Genomic DNA, 23557 nt, shown 5'->3' with positions numbered 1-23557 from the left:
TGACAGTGAGAGCTGTCGTAACTATGGTTATTAAGCTGGTAGTGACAGCTGTGGGAACTATTGTTATTAAGCCGGCAATAACAGCTGTGGCAACTATGGTTATTAAGCTGTCTGTAAAAGCTGAGGTAATTATGGTTATTATGCTGGCAGTGGCACCTGTGGTAACTATGGTTATTAGGCTGGCAGTGAGAGCTGTGGAAACTATTGTTATTAAGCTGGCAGTCACAGCTGTGGTAACTATGGTTATTAAGCTGGAAGTGACAGCTCTGGTAAATATGGTTATTAAGCTGGCAGTGACAGCTGAGGTAACTATCGTTATTAAGCTGGCAGTGAAAACTGTGGTAACCATGGTTATTAAGCTGGCAGTGACAGCTGTGGTAACTATGGTCATTAAGCTCGCAGTGACAGCTGTGGTAACTATCGCTATTAAGCTAGCAGTGACAGGTGTGGTAAATATGATCATTAAGCTGGCAGTGACAGCTGTGGCAAATATGGTCATTAAGCTGGCAGTGACAGCTATGGTAACAATAGCTATTAAGCTGGCAGTGACAGCTGAGGTAACTATGGTCATTAAGCTCACAGTGACAGCTGTGGTAACTATATTATTAAGCTGGCAGTGACAGCTGATGTAATTATGGTTATCAAGCTGGCAGTGACACCTGTGGTAACTATGGTTATTAAGCTGACAGTGACAACTGTGGTAACTATGGTTATTAGGCTGGCAGTGAGAGCTGTGGTAACTATTGTTATTAAGCTGGCAGTGACAGCTGTGGTAACTATGGTTATTAAGCTGGCAGTGACAGCTCTGGTAACTATGGCAATTAAGCTGGCAGTGACAGCTCTGGTAACTATGATTATTAAGCTGGGAGTGACAGCTCCGGTAAATATGGTTATTAAGCTGGCAGTGACAGCTGTGGTAACTATCTTTATTAAGCTGGCAGTGAAAACTGTGGTAACCATGGTTATTAAGCTGGCAGTAACAGCTGTGGTAACTATGGTTATTAAGCTGGCAGTGACAGCTCTGGCAACTATGATTATTAAGCTAGCAATGACAGCTGTGGTAACTATGGTTATTAAGCAGACAGTGACAGCTCTGGTAACCATGGTTATTAAGCTGGCAATGAGAGGTGTGGTATCTATCGCAATTAAGCTAGCAGTGACAGCTGTGGTAACTATGGTCATTAAGTTGGCAGTGACAGCTGTGGTAAATATGGTTATTAAGCTGCCACTGACAGCTGTGGTAACTATGGTTATTAAGCTAGCAGTGACAACTGTGGTAACTATAGTTATTAAGCTCTCAGTTACAGCTGTGGTAACTATCGTTATTAAGCTGGCAGTGACAGCTGTGGTAACTATGGCCATTAAGCAGACAGTGACAGCTGTGGTAACTATGGTCATTAAGCTGTCAATGACAGCTATGGTAACTATGGCTATTAATCTGCCACTGACAGCTGTGGTAACTATGGTTATTAAGCGAGCAGTGACAACTGTGATAACTCTGGTTATTATTCACTCATTGACATCTGTGGTAACTATGGTTATTAAGCTGTCAGTGACAGCTGTGGTAACTATTTTTTATTAAGCCAGCAGTGACAACTGTGGTAGCTATGGTTATAAAACTGGCACTGACATCTGTGGTAAATATGGTTATTAAGTTGGCAGTGACAGATGTGGTAACTATGGTTATTAAGCTGGCAGTGACAGCTGTGGTAACTATCGCTATTAAGCTAGCAGTGACAGGTGTGGTAAATATGGTCATTAAGCTGGCAGTGACAGCTGTGGTAACTATGGTCTTTAAGCTGGCAGTGACAGCTGTGGTAACTATGGTCATTAATCTGGCAGTGACAGCTGTGGTAACTATGGTCATTAAGCTTGCAGTGACAGCTGTGGCAAATATGGTCATTAAGCTGGAAGTGACAGTTGTGGTAACTGTGGTCATTAAGCTGGCAGTGACAGATGTGGTAACTACGGTTATTTAGCTGGCAGTGACAGCTGTGGTAACTATGGTCATTAAGCTCTCAGTAACAGCTGTGGTAACTGTCGTTATTAAGCTGGCAGTGACAGCTGTGGTAACTATGGCCATTAGGCTGACGGTGGCAGCTCTGGTAACTATGGTTTTTAAGCTGTTAGTGACAGCTATGGTAACTATGGTTATTAAGCTAGCAGTGACAGATGTGGTAACTATGGTTATTAAGCTGGCAGTGACAGCTGTGGTAACTATGGTTAAGCTGGCAGTGACAGCTGTGGTAACTATGGTCATTAAACTGGCAGTGACAGCTGTGGTAACTATGGTCATTAAGCTGGCAGTGACAGCTGTGGTAACTATGGTCATTAAGCTGGCAGTGACAGCTGTGGTAACTATGGTCATTAAGCTGGCAGTGACAGCTGTGGTAACTATGGTCGTTAAGCTGGCAGTGACAGCTGTGGTAACTATGGTTATGAAGCTGGCAGTGACAGATGTTGTATCTATGGTCATTAAGCTGACAGTGACAGCTGTGGTAACTATGGTCGTTAAGCTGGCAGTGACAGCTGTGGTAACTATGGTCATTAAGCTGGCAGTGACAGCTGTGGTAACTATGGTCATTAAGCTGGCAGTGACAGCTGTGGTAACTATGGTCATTAAGCTGGCAGTGACAGCTGTGGTAACTATGGTCATTAAGCTGGCAGTGATAGCTGTGGTAACTATGGTTATTAAGCTGGCAGTGACAGCTGTAGTAACTATGGTTATTAAGCTGGCAGTGACAGCTGTGGTAACTGTGGTCATTAAGCTGGCAGTGACAGCTGCGGTAACTATGGTCATTAAGCTGGCAATGACAGCTGTGGTAACTATGGTCATTAAGCTGGCAGTGACAGCTGTGGTAACAATGGTCATTAAGCTGGCAGTGACAGCTGTGGTAACTATGGTCATTAAGCTGGCAGTGACAGATGTGGTAACTATGGTTATTAAGCTGGCAGTGACACCTGTGGTAACTATGGTTAAGCTGGCAGTGACAGCTGAGGTAACTATGGTCATTAAGCTGGCAGTGACAGCTGTGGTAACTATGGTTAAGCTGGCAGTGACAGCTGTGGTAACTATGGTCATTATGCTGGCAGTGACAGCTGTGGTAACTATGGTCATTAAGCTGGCAGTGACAGCAGTGGGAACTATGGTCATTAAGCTGGCAGTGACAGCTGTGGTAACTATGGTCATTAAGCTGGCAGTGACAGCTGTGGTAACTATGGTCATTAAGCTGGCAGTGACAGCTGTGGTAACTATGGTTATTATACTGGCAGTGACAGATGTGGTAACTATGGTTATTAAGCTGGCAGTGACAGCTGTGGTAACTATGGTCATTAAGCTGGCAGTGACAGCTGTGGTAACTATGGTCATTAAGCTGGCAGTGACAGCTGTGGTAACTATGGTTGTTAAGCTGGTAGTGACAGATGTGGTAACTATGGTCATTAAGCTGGCAGTGACAGCTGTGGTAACTATGGTCATTAAGCTGGCAGTGACAGCTGTGGTAACTGATCATTCATTACTAAGAATAAATGAACGTTTTCCTTGAAGTTGCTGTTGTTTCTATGTTCGTGTACTCACCATGAGCTTTATCATACCTCATCTTGAAGCTATGTATGGTTCCTGCCTCAGCTACCTCACTTGCTAGGCTATTCCACTTCCTGACAACTCTTTGACTAAAGAAATATTTACTAACATCTCTCTGACTCATCTGGTTCTTCAACTTCCAATTGTGACCAATTGTTTCTGTGTCCTCTCTGTGGAACATCCTGTCTCTGTCCACCTTGTCTGTTCCACGCAGTATTTTGTATGTTGTTATCATGTCTCCCCTAACTCTCCTGTCCTCCAGTGTCGTCAGACCGATTTCCCTTAACCTTTCTTCGTAGGACACTTCCCTTAGCTCTGGAACTAACCTTGTCGCAAACCTTTACACTTTCTCTAATTTCTTGACGTGCTTAATCAAGTGTGGGTTCCAAACAGGTGCTGCATACTCCAGTATGGGCCTGACGTACACGATGTACAGTGTCTTGAACGATTCCTTCCTAAGGTATCGGAACGCTATTCTCAGGTTTGCCAGGCACTCATATGCTGCAGCAGTTATCTGGTTGATGTGTGCTTCCGGAGATGTGTCCTGTGTTATACTCACCCCAAGATCTTTCTCCTTGAGCGAGGTTTGCACCTAGCCGATACTCCCTCTGCGGTTTTCTTTGCACTTCCCCGATCTTCAGAACTTTGCATTTGGCGGGGTTAAATTCGAGAAGCCAGTTGCTGGACCAGGTGTCCAGCCTGTCCAGGTCACTTTGAAGTCCTACATGATCCTCATCTGATTTAATTCTCCTCATTAACTTCACATCGTCTGCGAACAGGGACACTTCTGAGTCTAACCCTTCCATGATTTCATTCACATATACCTGAAATAGCACTGGTCCTGGGACCGACCCCTCTGGGACCCCGCTCGTCACAGGTGCCCACAGTGATACTTCATCACATACCATGACTCGTTTTTGCCTCCCTGTCAGGTATTCTCTGATTCTTTGCAGTGCCCATCCTGTTATACACGCCTGATCCTCTAGCTTCTGCGTTAATCTCCTGTGATGAACTGTGTCGAAGGCCTTCTTGCAGTCAACCCACACCTCTCTCTCGTGTCTTACTTCTGTTACTTTATCATGAAACTCCAGTGCTGGTTGGCGTTTATACTCTTGTTCCGTTCCAGCTGCTCCACCACTCTCCTCCTGATAATCTTCTCCATTACTTTGCATACTATACCCGTCAGTGACAAGGGGTTGAAGATTGTGGTTAGTGGCACACACAGCATTTCTACTCCCTCTCTAAGGACCCACGGGGAGATGTTGTCTGATCCCATTGCCTTTGAGGTATCAAGGTTCCTCAGCAGCTCCCTCCCCTCCTCCTCAGTTGTGTGTATGTCATCTAACACTAGTTGGAATATTCCTTGTTGGTATCCCCCTCTGTTCTGTCCTCCCAGAGGCCTTCCTGTCTCCACTGTAAATACTTCCTTAAATCTCATGTTGAGCTCCACATATACCTCTTGATCGCTTCTGGTGAGTTCCCCACCTTCTTTCCTCAGCCTATTCACCTGGTCTTTGACTGTTGTCTTCCTCCTAATGTGGCTATACAGCAGTTTCGGGTCAGACTTGCCTTTCGATGCTATGTCGTTTTCGTACTGTCGCTGGGCCTCCCTCCTTATCTGTGCATACTAGCTTCTGGATCTTCGACTAGTCTCTTTATTTTCCTGGGTCCTTTGCCTCCTGTACCTTTTCCATTCTCTGGTGCATATAGTTTTTACCTCCCTACACCATCGGATAAACCAAGGACTCGCTTTGGTCTTCCCATTATTTCTATTGCCCTTGGGAACAAACCTTTCCTCTGTCTCCCTGCATTTTGTTGTTACGTATTCCATCATTTCATTTACTGACTTTCCTGCCAGTTCTCTGTCCCACTGAACCTCCTGCAGGAATTTCCTCATACCTGTGCAGTTCCCCCTTTTATAGTTTGGCTTTTTCCATCCAACTCCTGTTACCCTCTCCACTTGTAACTCTACTATGCATTCAAAGCACAGAACCATGTGTGTGTGTGTGTGTGTGTGTGTGTGTGTACTCACCTAATTATGGTGTGTGTGTGTGTGTGTGTGTGTGTGTGTGTGTGTGTGTGTGTGTGTGTGTGTGTGTGTGTGTGTGTGTGTGTGTGTGTGTGGGTGTGCGGGTGTGTGTGTGTGTGTACTCACCTAATTCACCCAATTGTGGTTGCAGGGGTCGAGACTCAGCTCCTGGCCCCGCCTCTTCACTGATCGCTACTGGGTCCTCTCTCTCTCTGCTTCCTGAGCTTTGTCATACCTCTTCTTAAAACTATGTATGGTTCCTGCCTCCACTACTTCACTTGCTAGGCTATTCCACTTGCTGACAACTCTATGACTGAAGAAATACTTCCTAACGTCCCTGTGACTCGTCTGAGTCTTCAGCTTCCAGTTGTGACCCCTTGTCCCTGTGTCCCCTCTCTGGAACATCCTATCTCTGTCCACCTTGTCTATTCCCCGCAGTATCTTGTATGTCGTTATCATGTCTCCCCTGACCCTTCTGTCCCCCTCGTCTATCACCTTCATGATGTGTGTGTGTGTGTGTGTGTGTGTGTGTGTGTGTGTGTGTGTGTGTGTGTGTGTGTGTGTGTGTGTGTGTGTGTGTGTGTGTGTGCGTGTGTGCGTGTGTGTACTCACCTAATTGTGGTTGCAGGGGTCGAGACTCAGCTCCTGGCCCCGCCTCTTCAACGACCGCTACTAGGTCCTCTCTCCCCATGCTCGATGAGCTTTATCATAACTCGTCTTAAAACTATGTATAGTTCCTGCCTCCACTACATAGCTTGCCAGACTATTCCACTTCCTAACTACTCTATGACTGAAGAAATACTTCCTAACATCCCTTTGACTCATCTGAGTCTTCAGCTTCCAACTGTGACCCCTTGTTTCTGTGTCCCATTTCTGGAACATCTTGTCTCTGTCCACCTTGTCTATTCCACACAGTATTTTGTATGTCGTTATCATGTCTTCCCTGACCCTCCAGTCCTCCAGTGTTGTCAGACAGATTTCCCTTAACCTTTCTTCATAGGACATTCCCATTAGCTCTCGAACTAGCCTTGTTGCAAATCTTTGCACTTTCTCTAATTTCTTGACGTGTTTGACCAGGTGTGGGTTCCAAATTGGTGCTGCGTACTCCAGTATGGACCTGACGTACACAGTGTATAAAGTCTTGAACGATTCCTTACTGAAGTACCGGAACGCTATTCTCAGGTTTGTCAAGTGCCCATATGCCGCAGCAGTTATCTGGTTAATGTGTTCTTCTGGCGATGTACTCGGTATTATACTCACTCCTAGGTCTTTCTCCTTGAGTGAGGTTTGCAGCCTTTGGCCACCTAACCTATTCTCTGTCTGCAGTCTTCTTTGCCCTCTTCCGATCTTCACGACTTTGCATTTGGCGGGGTTAAATTCTAGGAGCCAGTTTCTGGACCACAAATCCAGCCTGTCCAGGTCTTTTTGTAGACGTGTCTGGTCCGCGTCTGATTTAATTCTCCTCATTAACTTCACGTCATCTGCAAACAGGGACACTTCTGAGTCTATCCCTTCCGTCATGTAGTTCACATATACCAAGAATAGCACTGGTCCCAGGACTGACCCCTGTGGGACCCCGCTCGTCACTGGCGCCCACTGTGATACCTCATCACGGACCATGACTCGCTGTTGCCTCCCTGTTAGGTATTCTCTGATCCATTGCAGTGCCCTTCCTGTTATACGCGCCTGTTCCTCTAGCTTCTGTACTAATCTCTTGTGAGGAACTGTGTCGAAGGCCTTCTTGCAGTCCAAGAAAATGCAATCAACCCACTCCTCCCTCTCATATCTTACTTCAGTTACCATGTGTGTGTGTGTGTGTGTGTGTGTGTGTGTACTCACCTAATTGTACTCACCTAATTGTGGTTGCAGGGGTCGAGACTCAGCTCCTGGCCCCGCTTCTTCACTGATCGCTACTGGATCCTCTCTCTCTCTGCTTCCTGAGCTTTGTCATACCTCTTCTTAAAACTATGTATGGTTCCTGCCTCCACTACTTCACTTGCTAGGCTGTTCCACTTGCTGACAACTCTATGACTGAAGAAATACTTCCTAACGTCCCTGTGACTCGTCTGAGTCTTCAGCTTCCAGTTGTGACCCTTTGTCCCTGTGTCCCCTCTCTGGAACATCCTATCTCTGTCCACCTTGTCTATTCCCCGCAGTATCTTGTATGTCGTTATCATGTCTCCCCTGACCCTTCTGTCCTCCAGTGTCGTCAGTCCGATTTCCCTTAACCTTTCCTCGTACGACATTCCCTTGAGCTCTGGGACTAGCCTTGTTGCAAACCTTTATACTTTCTCTAACTTTTTGACGTGCTTGACCAGGTGTGGGTTCCAGACCTGTGCTGCATACTCCAGTATGGGCCTAACATACACAGTGTACATTGTCTTGAACGATTCCTTATTAAGGTATCGGAACGCTATTCTCAGGTTTGCCAGGCGCCCGTATGCTGCAGCGGTTATTTGGTTGATGTGTGCCTCCGGTGATGTGCTCGGTGTTATGGTCACCCCAAGGTCTTTCTCCCTGAGTGAGGTCTGTAGTCTTTGTCCACCTAGCCTATACTCTGTCTGCAGTCTTCTTTGCACCTCCCCAATCTTCATGACATTGCATTTGGCAGGGTTGAATTCGAGAAGCCAGTTGCGGGACCATATGTCCAGCCTGTCCAGGTCTCTTTGCAGTCCTGCCTCATCCTCGTCCGATTTAATTCTTCTCATCAACTTCACATCATCTGCGAACAGGGACACTTCAGAGTCTATTCCTTCCATCATGTCGTTCACATATATCAAAAATAGCACTGGTCCTAGAACTGACCCCTGTGGGACCCCGCTCGTAACAGGCGCCCACTGTGATACCTCTTCACGTACCATGACTCGTTGCTGCCTCCCTGTCAGGTATTCTCTTATCCATTGCAGTGCCCTCCCTTTTACGTGCGCCTGATCCTCCAGCTTCTGCACTAATCTCTTGTGGGGAACTGTGTCAAAGGCCTTCCTACAGTCTAGGAAAACGCAATCTACCCACCCCTCTCTCTCGTGTCTTACTTCTGTTACCTTGTCATAAAACTCCAGGAGGTTTGTGATACAAGATTTGCCTTCCATGAACCCATGCTGGTTTTCATTTATAATCTTGTTCTTTTCCAGGTGTTCGACCACTCTCCTCCTGATAATCTTCTCCATGACTTTGCACACAATACATGTCAGAGACACAGGTCTGTAGTTTAGTGCCTCGTTTCTGTTTTCTTTCTTAAATATGGGGACTACATTAGCTGTCTTCCATTTCTCAGGTAGTTGCCCAGTTTCAAGGGATGTGTTGAAGATTGTGGTTGAGGCACGCACAGCATCTCTGCTCCTTCTCTAAGGACCCACGGGGAGATGTTGTCCGGTCCCATCGCCTTTGAGGTGTCAAGGTCACTTAAGAGCTTCTTCGCCTCCTCCTCAGTTGTTCGTATGTCATCCAACACTTGTTGGTATATTCCCTCTTGATGTTCCCTTCTGTGCTGTCTTCCCACAGCCCTTCCTGTCTCTACTGTAAAAACTTCCTTAAATCTCCTGTTCAGCTCCTCACATACCTCCTGATCATTTCTTGTGAGTTCTCCACCTTCTGTCCTTAATCTGATCACCTGGTCTTTAACTGTTGTCTTCCTCCTGATGTGGCTATACAACAGTTTCGGGTCAGTCTTGATTCTCGATGCTATGTCATTTTCATACTGTCGCTGGGCCTCCCTCCTTACCTGTGCGTACTCATTCCTGGCTCTGCGACTAATCTCCCTATTTTCGTGTGTTATCTGCCTTCTGTACTTTTTCCATTCTCTATTGCACTTTGTTTTTGCCTCCTTACACCGTCGGGTAAACCAGGGGTTCGTTCTGGTCTTCCCGTTGTTACTGTTGCCCTTGGGTGTGTGTGTACTCACCTAATTGTACTCACCTAATTGTGGTTGCAGGGGTCGAGACTCAGCTCCTGGCCCCGCCTCTTCACTGATCGCTACTGGATCCTCTCTCTCTCTCTGCTTCCTGAGCTTTGTCATACCTCTTCTTAAAACTCTGTATGATTCCTGCCTCCACTACTTCACTTGCTAGGCTATTCCACTTGCTGACAACTCTATGACTGAAGAAATACTTCCTAACGTCCCTGTGACTCGTCTGATTCTTCAGCTTCCAGTTGTGACCCCTTGTCCCTGTGTCCCCTCTCTGGAACATCCTATCTCTGTCCACCTTGTCTATTCCCCGCAGTATCTTGTATGTCGTTATCATGTCTCCCCTGACCCTTCTGTCCTCCAGTGTCGTCAGTCCGATTTCCCTTAACCTTTCCTCGTACGACATTCCCTTGAGCTCTGGGACTAGCCTTGTTGCAAACCTTTGTACTTTCTCTAACTTCTTGACGTGTTTGACCAGGTGTGGGTTCCAGACTGGTGCTGCATACTCCAGTATGGGCCTAACATACACAGTGTACAGTGTCTTGAACGATTCCTTATTAAGGTATCGGAACGCTATTCTCAGGTTTGCCAGGCGCCCGTATGCTGCAGCGGTTATTTGGTTGATGTGTGCCTCCGGTGATGTGCTCGGTGTTATGGTCACCCCAAGGTCTTTCTCCCTGAGTGAGGTCTGTAGTCTTTGTCCACCTAGCCTATACTCTGTCTGCGGTCTTCTTTGCCCCTCCCCAATCTTCATGACTTTGCATTTGGCTGGATTGAATTCGAGAAGCCAGTTACTGGACCACATGTCCAGCCTCTCCAGGTCTCTTTGCAGTCCTGCCTCATCCTCGGCCGATTTAATTCTTCTCATCAACTTCACGTCATCTGCGAACAGGGACACTTCAGAGTCTATTCCTTCCATCATGTCGTTCATATATATCAAAAATAGCACTGGTCCTAGAACTGAACCCTGTGGGACCCCGCTCGTAACAGGCGCCCACTGTGATACCTCTTCACGTACCATGACTCGTTGCTGCCTCCCTGTCAGGTATTCTCTTATCCATTGCAGTGCCCTTCCTTTTACGTGTGCCTGATCCTCCAGCTTCTGCACTAATCTCTTGTGGGGAACTGTGTCAAAAGCCTTCCTGCAGTCTAGGAAAACGCAATCTACCCAACCCTCTCTCTCGTGTCTTACTTCTGTTACCTTGTCATAAAACTCCAGGAGGTTTGTGATACAAGATTTGCCTTCCATGAACCCATGCTGGTTTTCATTTATAATCTTGTTCCTTTCCAGGTGTGTACTCACCTAGTTGTACTCACCTAGTTGAGGTTGCGGGGGTCGAGTCCGAGCTCCTGGCCCCGCCTCTTCACTGATCGCTACTAGGTCACTCTCCCTGAGCCGTGAGCTTTATCGTACCTCTGCTTAAAGCTATGTATGGATCCTGCCTCCACTACATCGCTTCCCAAACTATTCCACTTACTGACTACTCTGTGGCTGAAGAAATACTTCCTAACATCCCTGTGATTCATCTGTGTCTTTAGCTTCCAACTGTGTCCCCTTGTTACTGTGTCCAATCTCTGGAACATCCTGTTTTTGTCCACCTTGTCAATTCCTCTCAGTATTTTGTATGTCGTTATCATGTCCCCCCTATCTCTCCTGTCCTCCAGTGTCGTCAGGTTGATTTCCCTTAACCTCTCCTCGTAGGACATACCTCTTAGCTCTGGGACTAGTCTTGTTGCATACCTTTGCACTTTCTCTAGTTTCTTTACGTGCTTGGCTAGGTGTGGGTTCCAAACTGGTGCCGCATACTCCAATATGGGCCTAACGTATACGGTGTACAGGGTCCTGAACGATTCCTTATTAAGATGTCGGAATGCTGTTCTGAGGTTTGCTAGGCGCCCATATGCTGCAGCAGTTATTTGGTTGATGTGCGCTTCAGGAGATGTGCCTGGTGTTATACTCACCCCAAGATCTTTTTCCTTGAGTGAGGTTTGTAGTCTCTGACCCCCTAGACTGTACTCCGTCTGCGGCCTTCTTTGCCCTTCCCCAATCTTCATGACTTTGCACTTGGTGGGATTGAACTCCAGGAGCCAATTGCTGGACCAGTTCTGCAGCCTGTCCAGATCCCTTTGTAGTTCTGCCTGGTCTTCGATCGAGTGTATTCTTCTCATCAACTTCACGTCATCTGCAAACAGGGACACCTCAGAGTCTATTCCTTCCGTCATGTCGTTCACAAATACCAGAAACAGCACTGGTCCTAGGACTGACCCCTGCGGGACCCCGCTGGTCACAGGTGCCCACTCTGACACCTCGCCACGTACCATGACTCGCTGCTGTCTTCCTGACAAGTATTCCCTGATCCATTGTAGTGCCTTCCCTGTTATCCCTGCTTGGTCCTCCAGTTTTTGCACCAATCTCTTGTGTGGAACTGTGTCAAACGCCTTCTTGCAGTCCAAGAAAATGCAATCCACCCACCCCTCTCTCTCTTGCCTTACTGCTGTCACCATGTCATAGAACTCCAGTAGGTTTGTGACACAGGATTTCCCGTCCCTGAAACCATGCTGGCTGCTGTTGATGAGATCATTCCTTTCTAGGTGTTCCACCACTCTTCTCCTGATAATCTTCTCCATGATTTTGCATACTATACATGTCAGTGACACTGGTCTGTAGTTTAATGCTTCATGTCTGTCTCCTTTTTTAAAGATTGGGACTACATTTGCTGTCTTCCATGCCTCAGGCAATCTCCCTGTTTCGATAGATGTATTGAATATTGTTGTTAGGGGTACACATAGCGCCTCTGCTCCCTCTCTCAATACCCATGGGGAGATGTTATTTGGCCCCATTGCCTTTGAGGTATCTAGCTCACTCAGAAGCCTCTTCACTTCTTCCTCGGTTGTGTGCACTGTGTCCAGCACTTGGTGGTGTGCCCCACCTCTCCGTCTTTCTGGAGTCCCTTCTGTCTCCTCTGTGAACACTTCTTTGAATCTCTTGTTGAGTTCTTCACATACTTCCCGGTCATTTCCTGTTGTCTCTCCTCCTTCCTTCCTTAGCCTGATTACCTGGTCCTTGACTGTTGTTTTCCTCCTGATGTGGCTGTACAACAGTTTCGGGTCAGATTTGGCTTTCGCTGCTATGTCATTTTCATATTGTCTTTGGGCCTCCCTTCTTATCTGTGCATATTCATTTCTGGCTCTACGACTGTTCTCCTTATTCTCCTGGGTCCTTTGCCTTCTATATTTCTTCCATTCCCTAGCACACTTGGTTTTTGCCTCCCTGCACCTTTGGGTAAACCATGGGCTCATCCTGGCTTTTTCATTACTCCTGTTACCCTTGGGTACAAACCTCTCCTCAGCCTCCTTGCATTTTATTGCTACATATTCCATCATCTCATTAACTGGTTTCCCTGCCAGTTCTCTGTCCCACTGAACCCCGTTCAGGTAGTTCCTCATTCCTGTGTAGTCCCCTTTCTTGTAGTTTGGCTTCATTCGTCCTGGCCTTCCTGCTTCTCCCTCCACTTGTAGCTCTACTGTGTATTCGAAGCTTACAACCACATGGTCACTGGCCCCAAGGGGTCTTTCATATGTGATGTCCTCGATATCTGCACTACTGAAGGTGAATACTAAGTCCAGCCTTGCTGGTTCATCCTCTCCTCTCTCTCTTGTAGTGTCCCTTACGTGTTGGTACATGAAGTTCTCCAGTACCACCTCCATCATCTTAGCCCTCCAAGTATCTTGGCCCCCATGTGGGTCCAAGTTCTCCCAATCTATCTCCTTGTGGTTAAAGTCACCCATGATCAGGAGCTTTGCCCTGCATGCATGAGCTCTTCTGGCCACTCTAGCCAGTGTGTCAACCATCGCTCTATTGCTCTCGTCGTACTCTTGCCTTGGCCTCCTGCTGTTCTGTGGTGGGTTATACATCACTGCTATTACCACCTTGGGACCTCCAGAGTGAAGTGTTCCCACTATGTAATCACTTTCTTCTCCGCTATCTTCTCTCTCCAGCTCATCAAAATTCCAGCGATTTTTGATCAGCAACGCCACTCCTCCACCCCCCCTGTTCCCTCTGTCTTTCCTCAGGATTTGGTATCCCGTTGGAAAGATGGCATCTGTTATCATACCTGTAAGCTTGGTTTCTGTGAGAGCTATGATGTCCGGTGATGCTTCTTTGACTCTTTCTTGCCACTCCTCCCACTTATTTGTTATTCCATCAGCGTTTGTGTACCATACCTTCAGTTTCCTTTCCAGCACTGTGGTTTGGGGGGCCTGTGAGGGTGGGAGACCTGGTGGCATACTGTGGGGTTCTATAGCTTGGTGTTGGGTGGAGGCTGTGGGTATGGATTGTAGGGTGTGTTGGGATGGTGTGATAGGTTGTGTGGTTCTGAGAGTAGTTGTGTGTGTGCTTGCCCTTGCTGTTCTGTCCTGCTCTGACTGACCTCTGCTGGTTCCCTCCTTGTCTCTTTTCCTAGCTCCTTTCGCTTTTTTGTCCTCTCCCTCAGCTGCTGTCGTTCTGATTTTGTTCTGTCTCTGTCTAGGAACACCCTCTTGTACTCTTCCGAGTATTTCAATCGTGGTTTCTCTTGGAGGATCCTGTTCCGCACTGTTTCCGTCCTGAGAATCAGCTTGATTGGTCGGTTTCTCACCTTCGAGTACCCCCCTATTCTCTGAAAATTTACAATCTCGTCCCTCTCTTCACCTATTTCTGTTATGATTTTCTCAATCTCCTTCCTTTCTTCCTGCTTCCTTTCAGTGTGTGTCCTTTCCTCTCTCTCCTGAAGCCCATGGATAAACACTGATTTTGCCCTTTCTTCCTCGCATTGCCTCACCCTCTGTGGCTCTGGATCCTGCCTGTGTGTGGTCAGTGTGTGTGTGTGTGTGTGTGTGTACTCACCTAATTGTGGTTACAAGAGTCTATTCACAGCTCCTGGCTCCGCCTCTTCACTGGTCGCTATTAGGTCCACTCCTCCCTGCTCCATAAGCTGTATCATACCTCTTCTTAAAGCAATGTAGGGTACCTGCCTCCACTAGATCTCTCTCCAGACTATTCCACTTCCTGACAACTCTATGACTGAAGAAATACTTCCTAACATCCCTCTGACTCATATGAGTCTTCAACTTCCATTTGTGACCTCTTGTTGCTGTGTCACATCTATGACACAACCTGTCGTTATCCACCTTGTCAATTCCTATCAGTATTTTATATGCCGTTATCTTGTCCCCTCTTTCCCTCCTGTCTTCCAGTGCCGTTAGGTCGATTTCCATTAACCTCTCCTTGTAGGACATCCCCCTTAGCTCCGGGACTAGTCTTGTTGCAAACCTTTGCACTTTCTCTAATTTTTGACGTGCTTGACCAGATGTGGGTTCCAAACTGGTGCTGCATACTCCAATATGGGCCTGACGTACACGGTGTACAGAGTCTTGAACGATTCCCTACTAAGATGTCGGAAAGTTATGTTTAGGTTTGCCAGGGGCCTATATGCTGCAGCACTTATCTGGTTGATGTGCACCTCAGGAGATGTGTTTGTTATTATACTCACCCCAAGATCCTTATCCTTAAGTGAGGTTTGCAGTTTTTGACCCCCCCCCCCTCGTAGCCTGTACTCTGTCTGGGGTCATCTTTGCCTTTCCCTGATCATCATGACTTTGTAGTTGGTGGGGTTTACCTCCAGGAGCCAGTTGCTGGACCAGCCTTGAAGCCTATCCAGATCCCTTTGTAGTCCTGCCTGATCCTCTTCCGATTGAATTCTGCTCGTATGGTTCACATCATCCGCAAACAGGGACACTTCTGAGTCTATCCCTTCCGTTATGTCATTCACATATACCAGTACCAGGACACCTCGTCACGTACTATGACTCTCCCATCTACTGCAGTGCCTTTGCTGTTATTCCTGCCTGCTTCTCGAGTTTTTACACTAATCTCTTGTACGGAACTGAGTCAAAAGACTTCTTACTGTCAAAGAAAATGCAGTCTACCCAACCCTCGGTCTCCGCATTACTTCTGTCACTTTGAAGAAAAACTCCAGTAGGTTTAATAAGCTTCTCCATGACTTTGCCTATTATATATGTCAGTTACACTGGTCTGTAGTTTAATGCTACCTGTCTGCCTCTTTTCTTAAAAATTGGGACTACATTTGCTGTCTTCCATACCTCAGGTAGTCGTCTTGTTTCGATAGAGGGAGCACCTCTGCTCCCTCTCTCAGGACCCATGGAGAGATGTCCCATCCCGCCACCACTGAGGTATCTAGTTCACTTAGCAACCTTTTCATTTCTTCCTCAATTGTAGTGTGTTCAGCAATTGTTGGGGCACCCTACTATTCCAGTTTGCTGGAGTCCATTCTGTCTCCATTGAAAATACTATCTTAAATCTTGCGTTTAGCTCTTCACATGCTTCTTTGTTGTTTCTAGTGATCTCTCCTCCTTCCTTCCTCAGCCTGATTACTTGGTCTTTGACTGTTGTTTTCCTCCCTGTGTAGCTGCACAACAGCTTTGGGTTAGATTACGATTTCGATGCTATGTCATTCTCATACTGCCGCTGGGCCTCCCTCCTTCATGCATATTCATTTCTGCCTCTACAGCTAATCTCCATATTTTCCTGGGTCCTTTGTCGTCTATAGTTTTTCAGTTAACTTTCACACTTAATTTTGGCCTTTCTACACCTTCAGGTGAACGTAACGCTCGTTCTGGTCTTTCCGTTGTTTCAGTTGCCTTTGGGTACGAACCTCTCCTTCGTCTCCTTGCATTATATGGTCATGTATTTCATCATTTCGTATGCTGTTTATCCGGTCAGTTCTCTTTCCCTCTGTATCTCATTCAGGAAATTCCTCATACCTATACAGTTCCTCTTTTATAGTTTGGCTTCTCCCATCCAACTCGTGCTCTTTCCCTCTTCACTTTTAGTTCTCCAGTGTATTCATAGTTCAGGACCACGCGATCACTAGCTCCGAGACGCCTTTTATATGTAATGTTCCCAATGTCTAAAGTACTCAAACTGACTATGAGGTCCAGTCTTGCTGGTTCATCTTCTCCGTTCTCTATGTGGTAACTTCCCTAACATGTTAATGCATGAAATTTTCCAGTAGCGCCTCCATCATCTTAGTCCTACACGTTTTTGAAGAGCTGAGTCAGTGACTCAGAAATCCATGTCTACCCTATCACATCAGTGATTTGAAAGGGCATGACGTTAAAGCATGCAACTTTCTTTTTCTTTATAGTGTGTTATTTGACTCGATTAAGACGGTCCCTTGAGTGCTTAAGATGCGCCTGGTTGATCATATCTGTGAGTTTGGAAAGTTGATTAGCTATGACACCCTCTGGTGAGTTCGGAGCACTTCCAGTTCCTGATAAGCCTGAGAGGAGCAATGAATTTGTTTTCTAGGCAAACCAAAAGACTTACCTGATTGTTGGAGAGCAGCTACAGTAGCTTCTTACCCCTCTCGTCTTTCTGAATATCTTACGACCACTGCTTATCAGGGAATTCATTTCATTTTTCTACTGATGTATACGTGGATTTTGTTGTCCTAATCTGCATGGTAACTGATGAACACGTGTTTCTCTTTATCTGCTGTGGTTGTATGGATAGATATATGGGTAAACAGACAGACAGATAAATATAGAGAGTATCAATGGCTTTATTATTTTGTCTGGTTCAAGTTCACAGCATAATGTCACATATGACAGGGATCCTTTCCTTCTTCCTGATTGTCTGTCACCTCGTAACCTAGGTTCCTCTCTTCTATGCTTGCCAGAAAATTCCCTTTAGTGTTGAGGCAGATAATTGGATTGCTCCCATTACCACTCATGATGTTTTACAAACTGCTTCCTATATCCTTCATCGCAGCCCCAGGAAAACATCCTCTGACTCCTATTCCTACTCCTGATACAAAAAAGACCTTCCCATTAATTTAATCTGGCAATACCTCACACAACAAAATTCCTACCTTCGCTAGAGGCTTTGTCGTTGTCATTGGTCTAATCACATTATCCGGCAACACGGTGAATAAATGGATAATCTCGACAGCTGTTTCTTTTAACCTCCAACTTTAGATTCAATCCCCTCTTAAAGATTAACTTTTATTTGTTGCAGCTGATTTCCTCTTTCTTGTTTCAGTATGTATCTGAAGTTGTATTTCTTCTTTAAGAAGCTGTATCTCGTCTCGAAGAAGCTGTATCTCCTCACAATTCAGGGAAGACGTCAAACACACTTCAGTTGCACTAATACTGAGACTCCACTATGCGAGTATTTAAAGGGCACAGATCAACTCACTTTACGTAACAAGTTAATAAACACAAGTGAAGTGCATTGTCTTGTAAACACCGCCTCTCATTCATTTTAATAGTTTGCCTTTGATTCCTGCAATATTTTTAAGTTTTCAGATTTGTCTTTTATGAGTAACTGTTTCGAAAGCCTTTTTTTTTTCATTTTCTCATTTACATATACTCCATCATCATCACCAAGCACTGCCCCCTTTTTCCCTTCTTTCGTATAACCATACCCTTCCTTCCCACCACGTTTCCCTCCCTTCCACTCTTCCTTTCCAAAGTCCTTCCCATTCTCCTCGCCACCTTTTCTGTTCTCTACATCAGTTTAATACTTTAAACGTCACAGGGAGACACGAAAAATATTACTCATTACGACTTAATTGCGAAGGAAGCAATGGTGCGACCTTGATCTCGAGGGCAAGATGGTGATTAATAGAGGGAGAGAGGGTAGGGGAAGACGGGTGGAAGGAAAGATGGGAGTAGGGGAAGATAGGGAAGGGAATATGGGGAGGGGAAGATGGAGGAGGGGAAGATGGGTGGAGGAGAAAGGAGTAGAGCTAAGTGTTTCAGAGAACACTGAGGTTAGTATGAGTAAGTCAGTAGTCCGTAGGAGGAGGTGCTGATCGTGCCACCACCACCACAGAGCCAGTACTTTCATAACAGCACCAGCACTACAGTAATAGTGCCAACAATACCACAGTGCCAACATAAACACAATAGTGAAAAATCACCAGAGAAGTGCCAGTTTCATCACAATAGTGCCAACACTGCCCTAATAGTGCCAATGCCACTACAGTAGTTCAAACGCACCTGGAAAGTGCCAGCGTCACCACAACACTGCCAACACTACCACCATAAAATCGCAAACACTACTAAAATAGCGTCTACACAATCTTCACTGTTAAAAGTAAAGTGTCACCACTGTCCTAACACCATCACCAGTGACACTACAACTACGGCAACACCACCACAGTGATATCACCACCACCACAGTGACATTACCATTACTACGACAGAGATATCCTTACCTCTACGACAGTGATAACACCACTATTAGGACAGTGACATCACCACTACTGCTACAGTGACATCACCACCACCACAAGTGACATCACCATCACCTCAGTGACATCAACATCACCTCAGTGACATCACCATCACCACCACAGTAACATCACTACTTCTACGACAGTGATATCAATACCACTACGACAGTGGCATCACTACCACCACTTCGACAGTGACATCATCATCACCACCACCACCACCACCACCATCACCACAGTGACATCAACACCACAACCACAGTGTCATCAATATTCACATCACAGTGACCTCATCATCACAGTGACATCACTACCACAGTAACATAATCACCACCACCACCACCCAAACTATTAACACGCGTCATCAGTTACTATCCTCTTCCCCCGACCACCAAAATCACCATAATTTCACCACTACCCTAGAAAGTGGCACCCAGTGGCACTGCCTACTGCCATGACTGCCGAGAGATGGGCGGTGGCAGTGAAACCTCGTCTGCATCAGGTGGCAGTGAAAACCCAGCAGGTGACTGACTGTCCAGCGAATTCTCTCTCCACACAAGCTGCGTACTAAGTCGCTGTGCCTTGAGTAATAATAAGAATAACAATAATAATAATAATAACAATAATAATAATAATAATTATTATTATTATTATTATTATTATTATTTATTATTATTATTATTATTATTATTATTATTATTATTATTATTATTATTATTATTATTATCATTGTTGTTGTTGTTGTTGTTGTTGCTGCTATTATTTAATAATAATAATAATAATATTAGCAATAATGAATCTAATACGAAGTAGGAATTAGTCATACTTGGTTTTTACTGATGACGCAGTGGTTTTGGGAGATACTGAAGAGACGTTGGAAAGGTTGGGGGATAAATTTGGGTGGGTACATAAAAGAAAAAAATTCAAAGTGAACATAGCAAAGAGCAAGGTGATGAAGATAAAAAAAGAAAATTAGTCAACGAAAGATTGGATATCAGATTGGAGAGAGGGATTATAGAGGAAATGAATGTGTTCAGATATTTGGGAGTATGCTTGTCAGCAGATGGGTTGATAAGAGACGAGGTGAACCATAGAATTTAGGAGGTAAAAGGGTGAGTGGTGTATTAAGGCATCTGTGGAGACAAAACGTTATCCAAGGAGGCAAAATGGGAAATGTATGAAAGTATAGTGTACTAACAGTCTTATATTGAAGCATGAGTTGTGAATGTTGCAGCAAGGAGGAAGCTGGAGGCAGTGATGTCGTGACTAAGGGCAATGTATGGTGTGGATATTATGCAGAGAATTCGTAGTTTGAAGATTTGGAGGTATGGGGTTACTAAAAGCATTATCTAGAGGGCTGAGGAGGGGTTATTGAAAATGGTTTGGAAATTTAGAAAGGATGGATCAAAATAGAATGACTTGGATGGTATATAAATCTGTAGTGAAGTGAAGAAATGGTAGGGGTGGTCTTATGAAAGGTTGAAGGGAGGTTTTGTATGTGAGAGGTTTGGACGTCCAACAAGGGTGTGTGGACGTGTTAAATAGGAGTAAAGGTAAGTAGTTTTTATGACTTTCACGTGCTGTTAGAGAGTGAGCTAGGTAAAATTTATGAAGGGATTCAGTATCTTAAATTGTACTTCCCTGGTATACTAAATCTGTACTCGTATTAGCCACTATCATGACACATTAACTTGCTTCACAGAACGCCAAGGATATGGAGAGCGGTGGAGGAAGTGCCTCATCTCCAACAGACGAGGACAACCAGGTCTGTCTTATGGTGGAAAGTCCCTTCAGAATCCTCAAGGTGAGTCTACACTAATAAGGAATTCATGGAGAAAATTAACTTAAGGTATTGTACAACTCAGATATTTATGTTAGAGCCCATATAGGTATCTTCAGATGCTGTGAACTGCAGGCAGATGAGAACACGAGGGTAACAAGAGGCTCTAGTGTGATAATAACATGTGTTTTCCAGACTCCCAAGCTAAGCTTTGGTGTTGAGGACAACCTAAAGAACAGCAAAGTCTTATGACTGAACTTTTGTCACGTCGACAATCTAAATGAATTCTTTATGAACGAGACCCAAAATTTAGTCATTTCAAAAATGACATGCCCATGCACTCTGCCCTTGGCCCAGACTCATGTAACTCCGTGCTCATCAGTAACTGCAAGAATCCCCTGTCACATGCCTTCAGCATTCTATGGAGAGGGAGCATGGACACAGGGGTCATCTCACACTCACTAAAAACAACAGACATAGCCCCACTCTACAAAGGTGGCAGTAAAGCAATTGCAAAGAACTACAGATCGATAGCACTAACATCCCATATCATAAAAATCTTTGAAAGGGTTCTAAGAGGCAAGATCGCCAACCACCTAGATACCCATCAGTTAAACAACCCAGGGCAACACAGGATTAGACCAGGTCGCTCCTGCCTGTCCCAGCTAATGGACGACTACGACAAGGTGCTGGATGCTATAGAGTATAAACAAAATACAGATGCATTATACACAGACTTTGCAAAAGCCTTCGACAAGTGTGACCATGGTGTAATAGCTCAAAAAAATGCATGATAAAGGAATAACAGAAAAAGTCAGTAGATGGATCTATAACTTCCTAACAAATAGAACACAAAGAGTAACAGTAAACAGAGTAAGTAAATAGAGTAAAGTCTGAGGCAGCTACGGTGAAAAGCTCTGTTCCACAAGGCACAGTACTCGCTCCCATCATATTCGTCATCCTCATAACTGACATAGATCGAGATATGTCTTCTTTTGCGGATGACACCCGAATTGGTATGACAGTGTCCTCCATCTAAGACACCACAAGACTCCAAGCGGACATCAACCAAACCTTCAAATGGGCCAATCAAAATAATATGAAGTTCAATGAATAGATATTTCACCTACTCAGATATGGAAAACTTGAGAAAATTAAAACTGTATCAGGGTACACAACAAATTCTAGCCATAAAATAAAGCGAAAACGTAATGTGAAGGACCTGGGAGTGATAATGTCAGAGGATCTCACCTTCAAAGACCACAACAATGTATCTACTGCATCTGCTAGAAAAATGATAGGATGGATAATGAGAACCTTCAAAACTAGGGACGCCAAGCCCATGATGATTCTCTTCAAACCACTTGTTCTCTCTAGGCTGGAATATTGCTGTACACTAACTGCCCCCTTCAAGGCTGGCGAATTTGCTGCCCTGGAGAGTGCACAAAGAACTTTCACGACACACATAAGTACGATAAGGCACCTAAATTACTGGAAAGGGTTGAAGTCCTTCGATTTGCATTCCCTGGAACGCAGGCGAGAGAAATACATGATAATATACTCTTGGAAAATCCTAGAGGAATTAGTACTAAACTTGCACACGAAAATCACTCCCTATGAAAGAAAAAGACTCGGCAGGAGATGCAACATTTCCCCAATGAAAAGCATGGGCGTCACGAGTACACTGAGAGACAAACCAATAAGTGCCAGGGGCCCAAGACTGTTGAACTGCCTCCCAGCATACATCAGGGCGTTACTAATAGACCCCTGGCTGCCTTCAAGAAGGCACTGGACAGGCCCCTACAGTCAGTACCTGACTAGCCGGGCTGTGGTTCGTACGTCAGTTTGCGTGCAGCCAGCAGTAACAGCCTGGTTGATCAAACCCTGATCCACCACGAGGCCTGGTCTCAGACCGGGCCGCGGGGGGCGTTGACCCCGAAACCCTCTCCAGGTATCTCCAGGTATCTCCAGGTATCTCCAGGTATCTCCAGGTATCCAAGTACGTGTCTTTGTTGTTTCATTTATTCATTCCAGTAAGTTTACAGACGCACCAGCGTCTTCATATTACGTAATTTCCTTTGAAGTAGAGCTGTGATAAACTCCATCTTATTATCTATGAACAGCAGCCTATACATCCTTGTATTTCGTACCTGCTTTCAGTCTGCCATATGTCTCTGTTTAGGTTGTGGGATTTATTAATATTGAATTCTTTCGTGTATTGTATAGTTTATTAGTGTCTTGCTACCTACTCCACCAACTTGCGTAGGACGCTCGTCATAAATGAAGGCGGCGTTGAGGACTGCTAGCCAAGTTTCCATCTTCAATATTGGTACTACACTGGATGTTGTTTGAGATATCTGGGACCTCGATTGCTTCTTGTGCTTTATTGAATGTTGAATGACTCTCCCATAAGAACGTAAGAAAGGAAGAACACTGCAGCAGGCCTGTTGGCTCATACTAGGCAGGTCCTTCACAATCCGTCCCAATAACAGAATATTTGCCCAACCCAATTTTCAGTTCTACCCAAGCAATAAGCTTTGATAATTTTATTAACTTTGGCTGTTGTTTTAATGCTTGACAATTCCACCGAGTTATTACTATTCTTTATATTTCTAGTACTGTCCCTCGCTCAGTTTGAAGATGCAATAGAATCTTGTGTTGACTTCACTTTCTTGTTTTGTCATCTTTACCCGGAGACTTATAATGTCGTTTTTTTTCCCCTGATGTGGCTGTTATATTGATACGATTCAGCCTTAGCCCTGGCTGCTAAGACATTTTTTGAAATTAAGACACATGGGCAACATCTGGGTATCTTTATTGTAGACGTGTCGCCATCCAGTGGCTTTATCAATACAAATTCCAGGACATAACTTGAAGACAGTAGAAATATGTACACAAGATGATTACCTCATCTGGGATGAATATCTGTGGCCATCTTGTCATTGCAGATGTCTCCCTCCCT

General features: G+C 45.2%; 1 protein-coding gene across 1 annotated transcript in view; it reads left to right on the top strand.

Annotated features, from left to right (window-relative positions):
• TrpA1 (Transient receptor potential cation channel A1) overlaps positions 1–23557 on the top strand; it is a 249076-nt gene that overhangs the window by 71017 nt on the left and 154502 nt on the right. The window contains 1 exon segment of the mRNA XM_070087089.1: positions 20518–20619. Coding sequence (XP_069943190.1) covers positions 20518–20619 — 102 coding nt within the window.

Source organism: Cherax quadricarinatus, chromosome 20, assembly GCF_038502225.1.
Source record: "Cherax quadricarinatus isolate ZL_2023a chromosome 20, ASM3850222v1, whole genome shotgun sequence".
Classification (NCBI taxonomy): domain Eukaryota; kingdom Metazoa; phylum Arthropoda; class Malacostraca; order Decapoda; family Parastacidae; genus Cherax; species Cherax quadricarinatus.
Note: the sequence above shows the minus strand (reverse complement) of the source record. Positions and strands in the feature narration are given on the sequence as shown.